At 36.4% G+C, this 15,095-nt stretch overlaps 1 protein-coding gene across 1 annotated transcript in view; it reads left to right on the top strand.

The window, feature by feature from the left end:
* Nucleotides 1-15,095, top strand: part of LOC132397740 (exocyst complex component 1-like) — a 75,355-nt gene that overhangs the window by 38,189 nt on the left and 22,071 nt on the right. The window contains exons 8-12 of the mRNA XM_059976502.1: nt 479-628; nt 2,474-2,576; nt 4,393-4,520; nt 9,092-9,142; nt 14,198-14,305. Of these exons, the coding sequence (XP_059832485.1) occupies nt 479-628; nt 2,474-2,576; nt 4,393-4,520; nt 9,092-9,142; nt 14,198-14,305 (540 nt within the window). The remainder of the gene's footprint in view (nt 1-478; nt 629-2,473; nt 2,577-4,392; nt 4,521-9,091; nt 9,143-14,197; nt 14,306-15,095) is intronic.

Here is a 15,095-nt window from a genome sequence, read left to right as displayed (position 1 = left end):
GTAAATAAAATGCAATTGAGTAACAAGTACAAGTTTTCAGAGTTTAGTTAATTGGCAAAGACACTAGCAGCCTCTATCAGGTAATCATTTTCAGTACCTAAGCTTGGTGAACCAACAGCAAATGTCTAATCTATAGAAAATTAACAGCTCAAGGATGTCTGTCATCGTTAAGGACCATGAATTTTCTTTTGCTGGAGGTGGTATGTCCAAACTCAGATTTTGTGTTCAAATTCAACTAAATTGCTGAATAATGGGGTTGTCAAACTGAAGAAGGTTACAGAAACTCTTGATCTGCATACTTAGTAACAAGCCTTATTAACTCCACAGAATGTGCCTTTTTTTTTACCTCTATTTCAATGTTTATGTATGTTATCTGGAAGTTTTGCTGAAATATTTGTATAATCTTGGAGGCAAAGTTGAGTGATCTTGTTTCATTTGCTAAATATTCTGAAGACTTTTACTCTTTCTTGCTTTTAAGGGAAGTGACCAAAGTGTTAGTTTGATGCAGCAGACTGGAGAACTGATCTTCCCCAAGCATAAATTTTATCATGATGAACTGTTACCATACAGCCCTTTAATGGCCTGGCTAAAAAGCAGCAAACCTGCTATATTTAATGACTTGTCTAAGGTATGTTTATTTGCCTGTCAAAAATGTGGTCTATAAGATAGGAAGGCCAACAAATTGTGATGTAAATACATGATTACTTATTCATGTGACATTACTTTATGATATTAATTAATTTAATAATATCTGTTTTAAAACCAAAGGGAGTTATCAACTACATTGCACAGAAATCTACTATTAAAAGTAAGTGACATTAACAACATTTAGCTATTGCCATTAAAATCAGGCACAAACTGCCAGGACCTGCATATATGTAAATCAGGAATCTTCAAAGGATTTTAAATGTCTAAAATGGAATGAAGCTGCCTTACTAATTCTTTAAAATATGTGCAAAATTGTTTAGTTTGTCCATCCTAGTTATTAGTTTTAATTGCATAATAACTTATTCTTAAACGATCCTTGACACTACAAAACAAAGACTGAGGAAACAGGCACTAGAGTGGAAGCAAGCAGCAGAATAAATAGTTTTGCTGAAAGTAGAAGCAATGTTAGATGTCATCATTTGTTCCAGCTTGTAAAGGAAGTCTGTTTGTTGAGCTGCCAGTCACAGTTTGGTGGATTTGGGTTTTCTTTTATAAAGAGGATGGGAATTGGGAGGGTTTAGGTGGCTTTGAGAGGAGTGCTATTTGAAAGATAATCAAAACATTGTTATGGAGAAATCCAGCAGCCATCACAGAGGTGAAATACAGTTGATTAGTAATGTGATTAGTGAATAGAATTGAGGGAAATCAGAGGGTCAGGGAGAGAATCAGTAATGATTGGGAGTTGACATTTGAATGATGAAATCAGATTTGATTATTGAAGGGATGCAAAACAAATTCCGAGTCTTGATGATACAGTGAGCTGAGTGAAAAATTCTTAGATCTCTCTGGAAGGCAATGGCTTGGTACTTCCTGCAATGCCTCAACTAATGTTGGGCCCCCTTAATGGGAATCAGCCCTCAAGGCTGGTTACAGCTTACGTCATTTTGTTTAATCAGAAGGGCTATGTGAATTTTTGTCAAAACATGCATTGCACACCATCTTAAAACACTGAGCTTACCATTAAAATCAGGCACAAACTGCCAGTACCTGTATATGTGTATGTGTTAGATGCTCTGAAAACCCATGACAAGACACTGGAAGTTCATCTTCAGTGTATGAGAAACAGGTAATAGAATTCCGTTGTGTGGTCTGCAGGAATATTGCTGTCTGAAGTTCTAAGCCAAAATATCTGAACTACAGAGCGGGACCATGTATAGTACTGAGAAGTATGCAGGTTTGGCATAGTCTATCAAAGTAGTCTATTAAATCTGAATAATCAGCTTTATCAATGGATGGCCATGTACATAATTGCAAATTAGAACTGAAATAAGAAATTTCAGCATAAAGCACATCTGATTCCACAACCTATGGACTCATTTTCAAGGACTCTACAACTGATATTTTCAGTATGATTTGTTACTTATTTACATATTAATATAATTTTAGTTTACTTTTTGTATTTGTACGGTATTTGTCAGTCTTTGTGTGTAGTTTTTAATTGTTTTTATTGTGCTTCTTTAAATTTACTGTGAATGCCAGCAAGAAAATGAATCTTAGGGTAGTATATGGAGACATATGCACTTTGATAAGTTTACTTTGAATTTTTTGAAAACAATTTATGATGGAAGTTCTTAGTAGCTGTTTCTACCACACAAAGGAAGAACATCTGATAGAACAATCTTTGAGACTGTATTTGGAACTTATTACATCTTTTATAAATCCATAGAACAGGTGAAATCCAGAAAAATGTTATGATTAGAGTATATTTTGACGATTGCAAGTTTTCCCTTCTTACCATTTTAATTCTCCGTTTCTTTTTCAACAGGTATATGCTGAAAGCATTAGAAAACTTTATGACAAGCAAGTCAAAGAATTCTTTGATTTAGTAAAGTTTAAACTGGCTGGGATAAAGAATGGTGTGAAATTCAGTAAGTATGCTTAAAGAGACTGTACCAAACAGGAATGACAGCAAAAAGCCTTATCATAGGAAAAATATGTGACACAGATATTTCCATGGCTACCCTGCTTTATGAAATGGATTTATGATAATTATGTAATTTTGCCTGCCCATTTTAAAGATTGATCTTAATTATAAACCAAAGTAACTTTGCCTTGTTATAGACACAACAAAGAAAAATGTAAATGTATTTAAATTACAGCTTTCAGGCAGGACTGTCGTATTCATTTTCTAAAACAAAAAGCAATTTGAAATTTGAAATGAAATGAAAGGTACCAAAGTTTGAGTGTTCATTTTGCAAAATTTTATCTCAAAGATAAAAGTGAATGATATGCCTTGTTCTAGATACTTCTGCCTTTGAAACTGAACAAATAAAAACTATTAAAAACTTCAGTTATCTTAAACATCTTAGTACCTCAAAAATCCTTTAATTTTCCATGTTTAAGGAAATACCTGTAAATGCATACCAAATGCAATCATCCTCATTGATGAACTCTTTTATTTTCAGTCTCATTTTGATAAATAATATCTTTTGGCTCTTTCCTGAGATGTGATTCACAGGGAAAAATGCAGTACCCTAGCTGGAGTATAATAAACTTTATATGAACATAATATGTTTTGCATGTTTGTATTTCAGTCATCTTGAAGTAAAAACTGGCATTCCATTTGTATTTTGTACCACTCGACTAACTATTATCAATTTCTATATTTTCTCCAAAAGCCTTGACAGAGGCAAAGGAAAAAGTACCAAAGGCAGGAAGGAAGTGATGATAGAACTGAGTGTGGGTGATGCATTAATAAAATCATGTTAGCCATTAAACAGTCACATTTATGAGATGCAGGTTATGTCTAAGTTAAGATAAATTGTTCAGATTCCTGTAGAAGCCTTTTTTCCTGGGAGATGGTATAGGGTCCTGACCAAATACATCACTATCCTTTATAGATGCTGCTTGATCAACCACCTTCCTACAGCAGACTTTTTTTTCATTCTGAATTCAACCTTCCAGCATCTGCAGTGTCTGTGTTTCTAAAGTTTGACAGAGTATTATATATCATCATTGTGCCATGTTGTTTGGCATGAATGATTGTGGTCACATGACCATGATTGTTCTTGGCAAATTTTTCCACAGAAGTGTTTGCCATTGCCTCTTCTGGGCAGTGTCTTTACAAAAAGGGTGACTCCAACCATTATCAATACTTTTCAAAGAGAGTCTGTCTGATGTCAGTGGTCACATAACTAGGGCATGTGATACCAGCTGCTCCTATGCCTTCACATGACTCTGATTGAGGGACTAAGCAGGTGCTACACCTTGCCCAAGAGCAACCTGCAGGCTAGCAGAGGGATGGAGTGCCTTACACCTTCTTTGGTAAAGACATATCTTCACCCCACCATTAAGTATCATTTAGACACCCCTATTTCTATGCTTTAAATAGGCGGTGTCCATATAATACTGTATCAATTGCAGATGCTGGAAGTTGGAACGTAAGCAAGAAAAAACAAATTTGCTGGAACACAGTGGATCAAGCAGTATTTGTAGATACAAAATGATAAGTCAATTTTGGGTCAGGACTCAGTACCAGGTCCCAGCTAATGGCTTTAAAAGGGTCAACTATTTATTTTAACGTGGGCACAATCTGTATCTTATAAATTTGACTATTTAATGGTTAACATAACCTTTAGGGAATATGTCAGCCAGACTGTATTAATATACTGTAATAAGAAACAATTATGTGATCAAATATTTAGCATAAAAAATCTGGTTTCTTTGTTGTGTTGTGACTCTTAGAGATTCAGGAAAGTTTTGAAAAGCTGACTGCTTCCACATCCAATCTTCAGAAAACATTTTTCAGAAATTCTTTGTATGAGCATTTAGAATCAGAAACTGACTTAACAGATCGTGGAATCCTCGACAAGGTACAGCATGTTTCCAATCCTTTTGTTAAATAAGTCAGCTTTATAATAGTCTTATCAGTACCATCGCAGTTGTTCCAATGTATATTTAAGTTTGATTTTTTTCTGATTAATGCATTGCTTGTCTTTATTTGATCATTTGCATCAATGCTTAAAAATTAGCCGTATAATGTGAAAAATTCTACTGCACACCATTTAAAAATGATTACCTAAATGTCAATCATATAATGCAGTGTTCATGTACGACTCAGATTTGGCTACATCTTTTATTTGGTTACTTGTCACTTCTGTATTTTAACATTACCTATATACTACTAGAACTCTCATGCTCTGTCTATCTGTTTGTGACCTCCAATTAGTGCAAACGGTGCATTACAGCAGCACTTTTTTTTTGGCTAAATCAACTTAAAATGTGCTAACTTACAGATTGCAGGCAAAGTTCAGGGTTATATATTTGTATAAAATTGCTCATTCGCCAAAATCAACTGCTCCATTTTCACCCATCATCCGCCATCATGGAAATCAGAACACAACACCACAACGCATGCGCACAGCCAGCCTCAGCAGCGACACCAACCAGAGTTAAAGGGCAGGGCAGTTCTATTTCAAGCAGTCACATATCACTATCAGCATGTGCAGGATTGGGACAGATCTAATTGCCACCCATCAATAAGAGATTGTTAAATCTTATTGTAATGACGTACTTCTCTTTCAATATTTTTATTAGTTTCTGCATAAAGGAATACAGAGTAAAAGAAGATACATATCATAAGTCAAATAAGTAACAAATACATTGTATTAAAAATATAGTTACAGTCACAAAGCCCTGTATTTATAAAAATTAAATTAAATCATAGTATTGAAATATAATAATTTAGTTATACAGAAAAAAAATCTAAACCCACTACCAAAGTCAGAGCTGTTAGGAAAAGCAAGAAAAAAGGAAAAACAAAACCTTATCATATAATAAAATATATTATTAGCCACCATCTGTACTTTTACAACAAATCAAAGATTTTGAAAATATCTCAAAAATGGTCCCCACAATGTATAAAAGTCTTGACTAGATTCAAAAACTGAACATCGGATCTTCTCTAAATTTAAACATGACATAACATCTCATAACCTGTACTGACGCACTATGAGACACCCATAAAACCCTTTGCTGCAGTCAAAGGACAGCAGTGACTATATCATGTCCATTTAGGAGAGCGCCAACCACATCATCAAGAATAATCAGCTTCCTTTGGTATTACTGCTTCATATCTTCTATCCAGCTTTAGGGTAAAAAAAGATATGGTCAGCCTAATTATGCAGCTTGAAAAGAGAAAGGGAATATTATGGTCAAGAGATGACGCCTCACACGTGTCCTTTGGCTTCTAGCAATAGTATTCTACAGTTTTGTTTTGATTCATGATGGGGTTAAGATACCATTTTCATGACGAATTTCACAATTTTATGAGTAAGGATCTATAATTTGGTCAGAATGTCTTTTCATTCATTTATTGAGTAAGTTTTCTTGATAAGGTGATCAGGATTGGTGCCTTAGTAATCAGAATCAGGTTTATTATCACCGGCATGTGATGTGAAATTTGTTATCTTAGCTGCAGCAGTTCAATGCAATACATAATCTAGAATAGAGAAAAAAATAATAATAATAAATATTTTTTTTAAATAATAAATAAACAAGTAAATCAATTATGTATATTGAATAGATCTTTTAAAACGTGCAAAAACAGAATTACTGTACAGTGGGCCCTCGTTATCCGTGGATTCCGCACACGCAAATTCAATGAATCGTGAAAACCCAGAAGTGCTCTTCCAGCACTTGTTGTTCGAGCATGTACAGACTTTTTTCTTGTCATTATTCCCTAAACAATGCAGTATAACAACCATTTTACATAGCATTTACATTGTATTAGGTATTATAAGTAATCTAGAGATGATTTAAAGTATACAAGAGGATGTGCATGGGTTATCGTGCATTGGAATAAAAAAAAATCGGAAGTTCTCTTACTAAGTAAGTCGGAACAAGTACATCCAGTATTATTTAGTGTCAGTTAGTCAAACGTTTGTCTTAGTATATAGTATGTATTTTACCTTTCTATGCATATAAAACACTTAAGAATGTATATTCCAGCGCCGGGCTCGGGAACAGAAGTTCTCAGGACTCGGAACAGATTGCTCCCTAGTGCGCTCTCCACCGTGCCAGGTTGATGTGGAGGATCAAAACCCCAAAACCTAATAATTAAACCACTGTGTTGCTTAGTAATAATTGTAGCTTTCATCGGGGCAGAGCCTTTCTCACTTTATCCTTTAAAATTGTTCCGATCGTTGACCGACCTAGCCTAATGCTTTTCCGGTGATCGATGGCGTTTCACCTCTTTCCGATCACTTTATTATTTCCACTTTCTTTTCAATTGTGATCATGATAATTTTCGTGAACAGAAACACTGTGCATTCAAAGCTCTGGCACCGAGTCCTAATGTGCACCACTCTGAGATGGGTTAAATAAGGTCTGGGGTTCCGCTGGGTCCTAAGGTCTACCGGATTGAGACAGGTTGAATCAGGGACTTGAGCATCCGCGAATTTTCGTATCCGCGAGGTGTCCCGGAATCAATCCCCCGTGGATAAGGAGAGCGGACTGTATATTTTTTAAAAAGTAAGATGGTGTCCAAAGATTCAATATCCATTTAGGAATCAGATGGCAGAGGGAAAGCAACTGTTCCTGAATCACTGAGTGTGTACCTTCAGGCTTCAGAGCCTCCTACCTGATGGTAACAGTGAGAAAAGGACATGCCCTGGGGGCTGAAGGTCCTTAATAATAGATGCTGCCTTTCTGAGACACCGCTCCCTAAAGATGACCTGGGTACTTGGTAGGCTACTACCCAAGATGGAGCTGACTGGATTTACAACCTTCTGCAGCTTCTTTCAGTCCTTTGCAGTAGCCCCTCCATACCAGACATTGATGCAGCCAGCCAGAATGCTCGCCACAGTACAACTATAGAAGTTTTTGAGTGTATCTGTTGACATGCCATATAGCTTCAAACTCCTAATAAAGTATAGCTGCTGTCTTGCCTTCTTTGTAACTACATTTATATGTTGGGACCAGGTTAGATCCTCAGAGATCTTGACACCCATGAATTTAAAGCTGATCACTCTCTCCACTTCTGATCCCTCTATGAAGATTGGTACATGTTCCTTTGTCTTACCCTTCCTGAAGTCCACCATCAGCTCTATAGTCTTACTTACTGAGTGCCAGGTATGTTGCTGCAACATCTCTCCACTAGTTGGCATATCTCACTCCTCTCATCACCATCTGAGATTCTACCAACAATGGTTGTATCATCAGCAAATTTGTAGATGGTATTTGAACCATGCCTAGCCACACAGCCACGTATGTATAGAGAGTAGAGCAGTGGGCTAAGCACACACCCCTGAGGTTCGCCAGTGTTGATCACCAGCCAGGAGGATATGTTATCACCAATCCACACAGATTGTGCTCTTCCAGTTAGGAAGTCAAGGATCTAGTTGCAGAGGCCCAAGTTCTGCAACTTCTCGATCAGGATTGTGGGAATGATGGTATTCCCCTAATGGTCTTGGATTCATTTGACATTCAACAGTCAGCTCACTCACATTTGAACCATCTGGCTGCTAATCCTTTTGGAAATAAAATAACTATTATTGTCAACTTATGTCTTGGAATTACTATTTTTATTATATATGTTATTTTGGCTTTTTGCATTGTTTCTTGAAACAAATTTAAACAAGAGGTTTTACTTTGTGACTTCAACAAACCTATTTTCTAGCATACTCTGTTATTTAAAAAAACAAGATATCTATTTTGATATTTAAATAAATCAAGTTGTTTCTGTGACAAGGCATGACTGCGCCTCTACTTTCTTCGAAGTTTGTGTAGATTTAGCATGTTACTAGAAACTTTGACAAACCTCTGTAGGTGAATAGTGGAGATCATCCTGACTGATTATATCATGGCCTAGTATAGAAACACCAATGCTCAGGGATACATAGGCTACAGAATGTGGTGGATACACCCAGCCCATCGCAGACAAAGCCTTCCTCGCTACTGAGTACATTTACCTAGAACACTATCACAAGAAAGTATCATCAAAGACCTCCACCGTCCAGGCCATGCCCTCTTCTCACTACTATCATTGAGCAAGAGGTACAAACATTTGGGTCCTACACCACCAGGTTAGGGAACAATTATTACCCAATAACCATCAGGCTCCTGAACCATTCTTGACAACTTCAGCCACCACTACTCTGAACTGATCTTATACCCTACAGACTTGCTTTCACTGTCTTCCTTTGCACATTTTTAAATGTGTGCCTGTTTATCTTAAAATTCTATTAAATTACTTTAAATGCCTAAAAAAAATGAATCTCAATGTGGTATATGGAAACACGTATGTATTTTGATTATAAATCTACTCTGAACTTAGACTCTCCATTGAAAAAATAGTTGTCTATGCATCTGTTCACAGCTTTAATGTACAATACATTAACTTTAAATATTTTGCTTCTTTTTTGGCTTGTATGCAATAATAAAGGCAAAAGATGACCAGGACAAGGAATGGAGCACTTCCTCATTTTGTACAGAGGTATGGCTTAAACTTAATAAAAATATTATTGTACCAATATATTTTCTCATTGCTTTCAATATGTCATTTGAACAGATTAATTTGCCATAAATGAAGAACAGTACTATACCATTGTCAAAAATATATGGTCGGCGTTTTGAGTATTTTCAATTATTATGTTAGGTTTCCATTTTCTGAAATGCAAGAACAAAAGAAAATGAGCAAGATTAGGCTACCAGGCCCCTTAAGTCTGCCCCCTCATTCAATATGATCATGGATGTTCTGTGCTGGACTCAACTCTCCACTGTACCTGTTCCCTACAACCCTTAGTTTATCAGTCTTTCAAGTATCTATCTGCATACACTTTAGAAATATCCATTGATCTAACCTCTACCAGACTCAGAGGCAGAGAGATCCAGAGATTCACTTCTTCTGCATTAGGTCACCGCTCATTTTTCTAAACTCCAAGGAATACAGACTAATCTATCTAATCTCTCTGGAGAAGAAAGCTCATTCATCTCGGGAATTAGCCTTGTGAAACTACTTTGGAACTGCCTCTATCCTTTTTATAGGTAAAGGAACCAAACCTCTGCACAGAATTCATGTGTGACTTCACCAAAACCCTATACAACTGTCAGAAAATCTCCCAACTTAAACTCCAATACTCTCACTATAAAGACCAACTTGCCATTTGCCACCTTTTTGGATTTACTTGCAAACTTTAATAATTTATGCACAAGAAAACCTAGATACCTCTAAACTTCACTCATAAGCAGTCTCTCTCCATTGAGGCAATCTGCAGTTTGATTCCTCTCACTTAAATGCATCACTTCTCACTTCCCCACATTAAATTCCAGTTGCTAGATTTTCCTCTATCTCACTGCAAAATCAATGTCCTCATCACAATATGCCCATCCAACTATTTTCATATTATTGATAAATTTAGAAATCTTGCCTTTCATATCCTCCTCCAGATGTTGAATGTAAATAGTGAAAATTCGAGGCCCAAGATCCCTGGGATACTCTTCTAGTTACATTTTTCCAGACTGAAAAGGACCAATTTCTTCCAACTCTTTTCTTTGTGACCACCAGTTTTCCATCCATGTTAAAACATTTCCTCCACTACATGGGCTCTTATTTTATGCACCAGCCTCTTATGCAGCACTGTTGTGAGAATCACCCCTTGTAATAATGATCAAGAATGCACAGAGAGAGAACCTGTATTTACCTCTAAGTACCTTTATTATCTCAATGGCAGAACACATGAACCTACACAACCAATATCTGAGTGCACACCAGCTACGTTTTCCTGACTTCCATGAACAAAGAACAGAAAATGTAATACCAGTAAATATGGAGTTTCTGCTGCTGGCCACATGTTCTTCGTTGTCCTGTTTTGAATCTCCAAGTGTCCATGGGGTTCCTCACATCCATAATAGTTGGTCTCCTACAGAGTTACTGCCACCAGTCCACTTGAAGTGTCTGTTTTTGTATTCATTTCTTGCCAATTCAAATATTGCATTTCGGTGTCATTGGCTGACCTTTAACAGCTTTCTACTGGCTCTCCTCCAGGCCAGCATCCATTTATTGACCTCTTTCCAACAAGAGACTATCAGTAATTTATGGCTGTTTGTTCTCAATCAGCCACCAGCTCGAATCACACATTCACAAACCTGCATGTTATATCCAACCAAAGACAATCTCACAAATAACTTCTTAATTGGAAATGATCCCTAGTTCAGCAGACTACCTGAGGCATCATTGTGTCATCTTTAAAACACTGATCAAACCAAGGGACTAACACACAAAATAGAGAACACAATCTCTTCATAAAATGGCCCTCCATCTCCTTATTCATGGCAAGGACAAAGGCAATTAGTCCATCTGCTTCCAGTGTCATTGATTAATTCGAATGCACTGATTTGTAGACTGAAGGTCTTTCTGGCCAACAGCACCTTATCAAATGTTCTTTGGAAATTGAAATATGCAACATATACAGGTTTCCTTCTGTCAACATTCATTAATGTTCTCAAAGAATTTGAGCAAATTTGTCAAATATGTTTACCCTGCATAAAAGCATGTTGACAATGCTTTATTATATTCAGCTTTCTCAAACTGGCAGTTATTTCCTCACTTATATATGGCTCTAGTGTCTTGCCAACAATAGATTTCTAACTATCTGGCATGTAGTTTTCTGCTTTTCCTCTTGCTCTCTTTCTGAACAAGGGAATGATATTGGCTGTTTACCAATCTTCTGATAGCTTCCAGAATTGAGTGAGTCTTAATATTTTCAAACAGCAAGTGCATTATCTCTGCAGCTATTTCCTTTTAAACCTATGGGTTAAAGCCACTGAGCCCTGGTGATTTGTTTGTTTATTTCCCTGTGATTGATTTTTACTTGTTCTTCCTTGTTGCTTGAAGTCTACCTTTCATCTAAGGGATAATTGCAGTATCTTCCACCTAGAAGATTGAAGCAAAAATGTTTAGCTTTATCTGTAATTTCTTTATTACTTCACCAGCTTCATGCTCTAGAGGTTCCAAATCTACCTTGGCTGCCATCATAAATACTAGAAAATTTGCAGATGTTGGAAATCCAAAGCAACATACACAAAATGCTGGAGAAACTCAGCAGGCCAGGCAGCATCTATGGAAAAGAGTAAATAGTCAATGTTTCAGGTCGAGACTATTCTTTAGGACAACGTCTGGCCTGCTGAGTTCCTCCAGCATTTTGTGTTGGCTGCCATCATTCCCATTTTATATACATAAAAAGGTTACTTTGATTTGATATTACTCAGCAGGTTACTAAAATTTTAAAGGCAAACAGGAGATTATACAAACATTTAAGCAAGTATAGGAAAGCTAAACCTGCAAGAAAACATACAGTACAGCAACTATTTGGATCCTAACTTAATTTTCTTAAATATGAAGAAAGGTTACACTGGACAATTAATTTTTTGTAAGTGTTGCTTTCTTAGAATTTTTTTTGTTTATGATAGACCATTTGAAGCTGAGCATAGATATAATTTCAGACTGCTTGTTTCATGTAGGAATTTGGAGAAACAAGTAATTGACTTTTATTGAATATGTTTAATTGCGTAACGGTGCTGACACTTTGCAATAGTTCAACTAAGCTAAAAAAAAGTTTTGGAGATTTTCATTTGTATTCAGTGTTTCAGGCCCAAGTGTCCAACAATAATCAGCCATCATTGATGGATTCCAGTTGCCTTGGTACTGTTACTCCATGACTGCAATGTCCTGGTAAAACTTTTCAGCGTGCTCATCACTGACAGTGCCAGGATTTGCAGGGAAGAAGTCTAAATGGGAATGCAGAAAATGAGTCTTTAGTGACATGTTGCACTTCATGGTTTTGTATGCTTGAAGCGTATTGTCATCCAGCTGCATGTAGTTTGGTGCACTGTAGTTCCCAAGAAAATTTTTAACAACATTGAAGTCCTTTGAATTGCTTGTCAGTGATGACCTGTTAGATTTGTGGACCAACAAAAATGCCTTCCTTAATTTTGGCATTAATTATTCTGGGAAACATCAATCTCAAATATCGAAATCTTACATGGAAATTTATAGCCTTTCTAAAATTTATCCTGCCATGCAGCATCTGCCCTGCCTAAGCATGCCCAGGCATTCCTGGACAATATAGCAAACTTTTCAGCTGACGTTGTGGGCAGCATTGTAAATGACTTGAATTATGAATTGAAATAACAAATATAGGCAATTTCAAAAAGATAGTGCATGATAGGGAAATTTGACAGTGATTTTCATGATCAGCAGGCAAAATCCATAAAATACACTCAAGTGTATTCAGGAAGCAAAATCTTTGTTGTTCAGTGTTATCAATCTGAAATATTAACCTTGTTTCTCTGTTGGCAGATTCTGTTTGGATTTCTATTTCCAGCAATTTGGGGTTTTATGGTAAATTGAAGGATGTCCACTGTCTTCTGTGGCATAATGCTTGTTTACTTCATTACCCTGATCACTGTAAATGCTTTGCTGCTTTGATCAGGTTATCCACTAAATTTGTTTTCACAGCCACTTTCAACAGTAACTGTATCTGGCTCAGACATATTTCATGTGGATTTGAGCTGCCTTAATTCACTCACAGTTGCATGTCTTCAAGACAGTTGGTGCTTTTCAAGTCATCATCCTTGCTGAATCCTGAGAGTCTAGGCTGAATGCTATGTTCCAGCACATGTATGCTCTTAAGCTTTCTTATATGCACAAACTCATTCTTTTTCAGAGCACCCAGACTCGATTGTTACATTTCATCCATTGTTTCATCCTTCATTCAGTAAGAGACTTTTCCTTTCCCTTCCAATTGTCCATCACATAATTATGACTTAACATTTCTTTCAGTCTCACTTTGTTCTCCACTTTGTACTCTAACCTTCCTCAAATGCTCAGTTCTCAGCAGACAGCCCAGCTTCATCCCATTATGTTCACATCTTGAAGAATTTGGAGCTTGATATGATGTTGGCTCCTTTTATTGTTGCCTTTGTGTTTGTGCTGTTTCTTTGGACAGGTGCTCAATTATATCCAACCAGCAGATGCTGAATTCCACAGTTACCTGGATTACACTTTTCACCCTTTGCTTCTGTAGGGTATACGCAAAATGTTATGTAGTTTCAGATGCCAGTTTAATATCATATAACCATATAACAATTACAGCACGGAAACAGGCCATCTCGGCCCTTCTAGTCCATGCCGAACACTTACTCTCATAAAATTATGTTAGGTATCCAAAATGAAATAGTGTAATTCTGTGTGTTGTCTGTAACTCTGTGATGCTACTGCGAGGAAGTTTTGTACCTGTGTACCTCACCGTACTTGTGTATGACAATAAACTTGGATGTTTGTACATTCTATCTCTCTCCCACTTCCACTCTCACATGCACACGTTGTCAACTTTCCCACATTTTCTATTTTTATTTAGTTCATGAAAATTGTTAGATATTCCTTGCCCATTATTTGTGAAATTACAGTAAGGGAATAATGAGGATAACTGGCCTGTGTGTTTTGTTACTGTGTAATTGTGTTATCTTTGTTATTGTGTTTTCTTTCAAGATCATAGATCATGTAGTCACAGAACTGGAGCCTGTGTGCATTGCAGAGGAAGAGTTTATCACCAAATTTTTTATGTTAACGGAAGACACATATAGTGAACCACCACAGGTAGAAACATTCTATATATTTTCAAACTCTTTGTAGTTTGAGTGTTTTATAAATTTCAAGTTTTCATTAAATATTAATTGTTTTGAGTTTTAATGTGAAATATGTTGCCTTTAAATTTTATTAGCTTCAATACTCTTAAATGCAAAGCATTTTATTATCTTTAGTAAATGAAATCATTATTCAATAAAAAGTACTATCTTATTCTAATTGAGTGGTTTAAATAGTAATGATTTTTTACTCCCATGTTTGCAGTTTAAAATATTGCCAGATTATAGCCAAGAATCTTACATTGTTGTAGCATTGTAGTGGTCAATATAATTTTTGGCACTGACTGTGGTCAGACAGAACAATACTTTAAAACATCAGTGATATCTATACCTGACTGCTTCCTGATTAGCTGTTAGGTCAAAGATTATGATTACCACTGATTATAAGAGATGTTTATAAGGATTCACTAATGTTGAAAGCTTTTTAAATTCTGGGGTTTCACGCCCAAATGAAATGGTTTAGAGATATGGAACAAAAAAAAACCCAAAATAAACTAGAATTCTGTTTAAATGTTTTGAGTAACTTTTATGTCAATTAGAAAGTCATGCAGAATAACTAATAACCATTATTTAACTGTGTGAATGTGGCTGATAGCAGCAAATCATAAACACTGGAGATTTGGCAGATGCTGAAATATTTTCCCCCTTTCCCCACCCCGCTTCAATTTCCCACTCTGGCTCCCCTCTTGCCTCTTCTCTTTCATCTGCCTATCACTTTGCCCTGATGTCCTCCTCCTTCCCAT

The sequence above is a fragment of the Hypanus sabinus genome, chromosome 8, assembly GCF_030144855.1.
Source record: "Hypanus sabinus isolate sHypSab1 chromosome 8, sHypSab1.hap1, whole genome shotgun sequence".
Taxonomy (NCBI): domain Eukaryota; kingdom Metazoa; phylum Chordata; class Chondrichthyes; order Myliobatiformes; family Dasyatidae; genus Hypanus; species Hypanus sabinus.
This window is presented reverse-complemented; position numbering and strand designations above follow the sequence as displayed.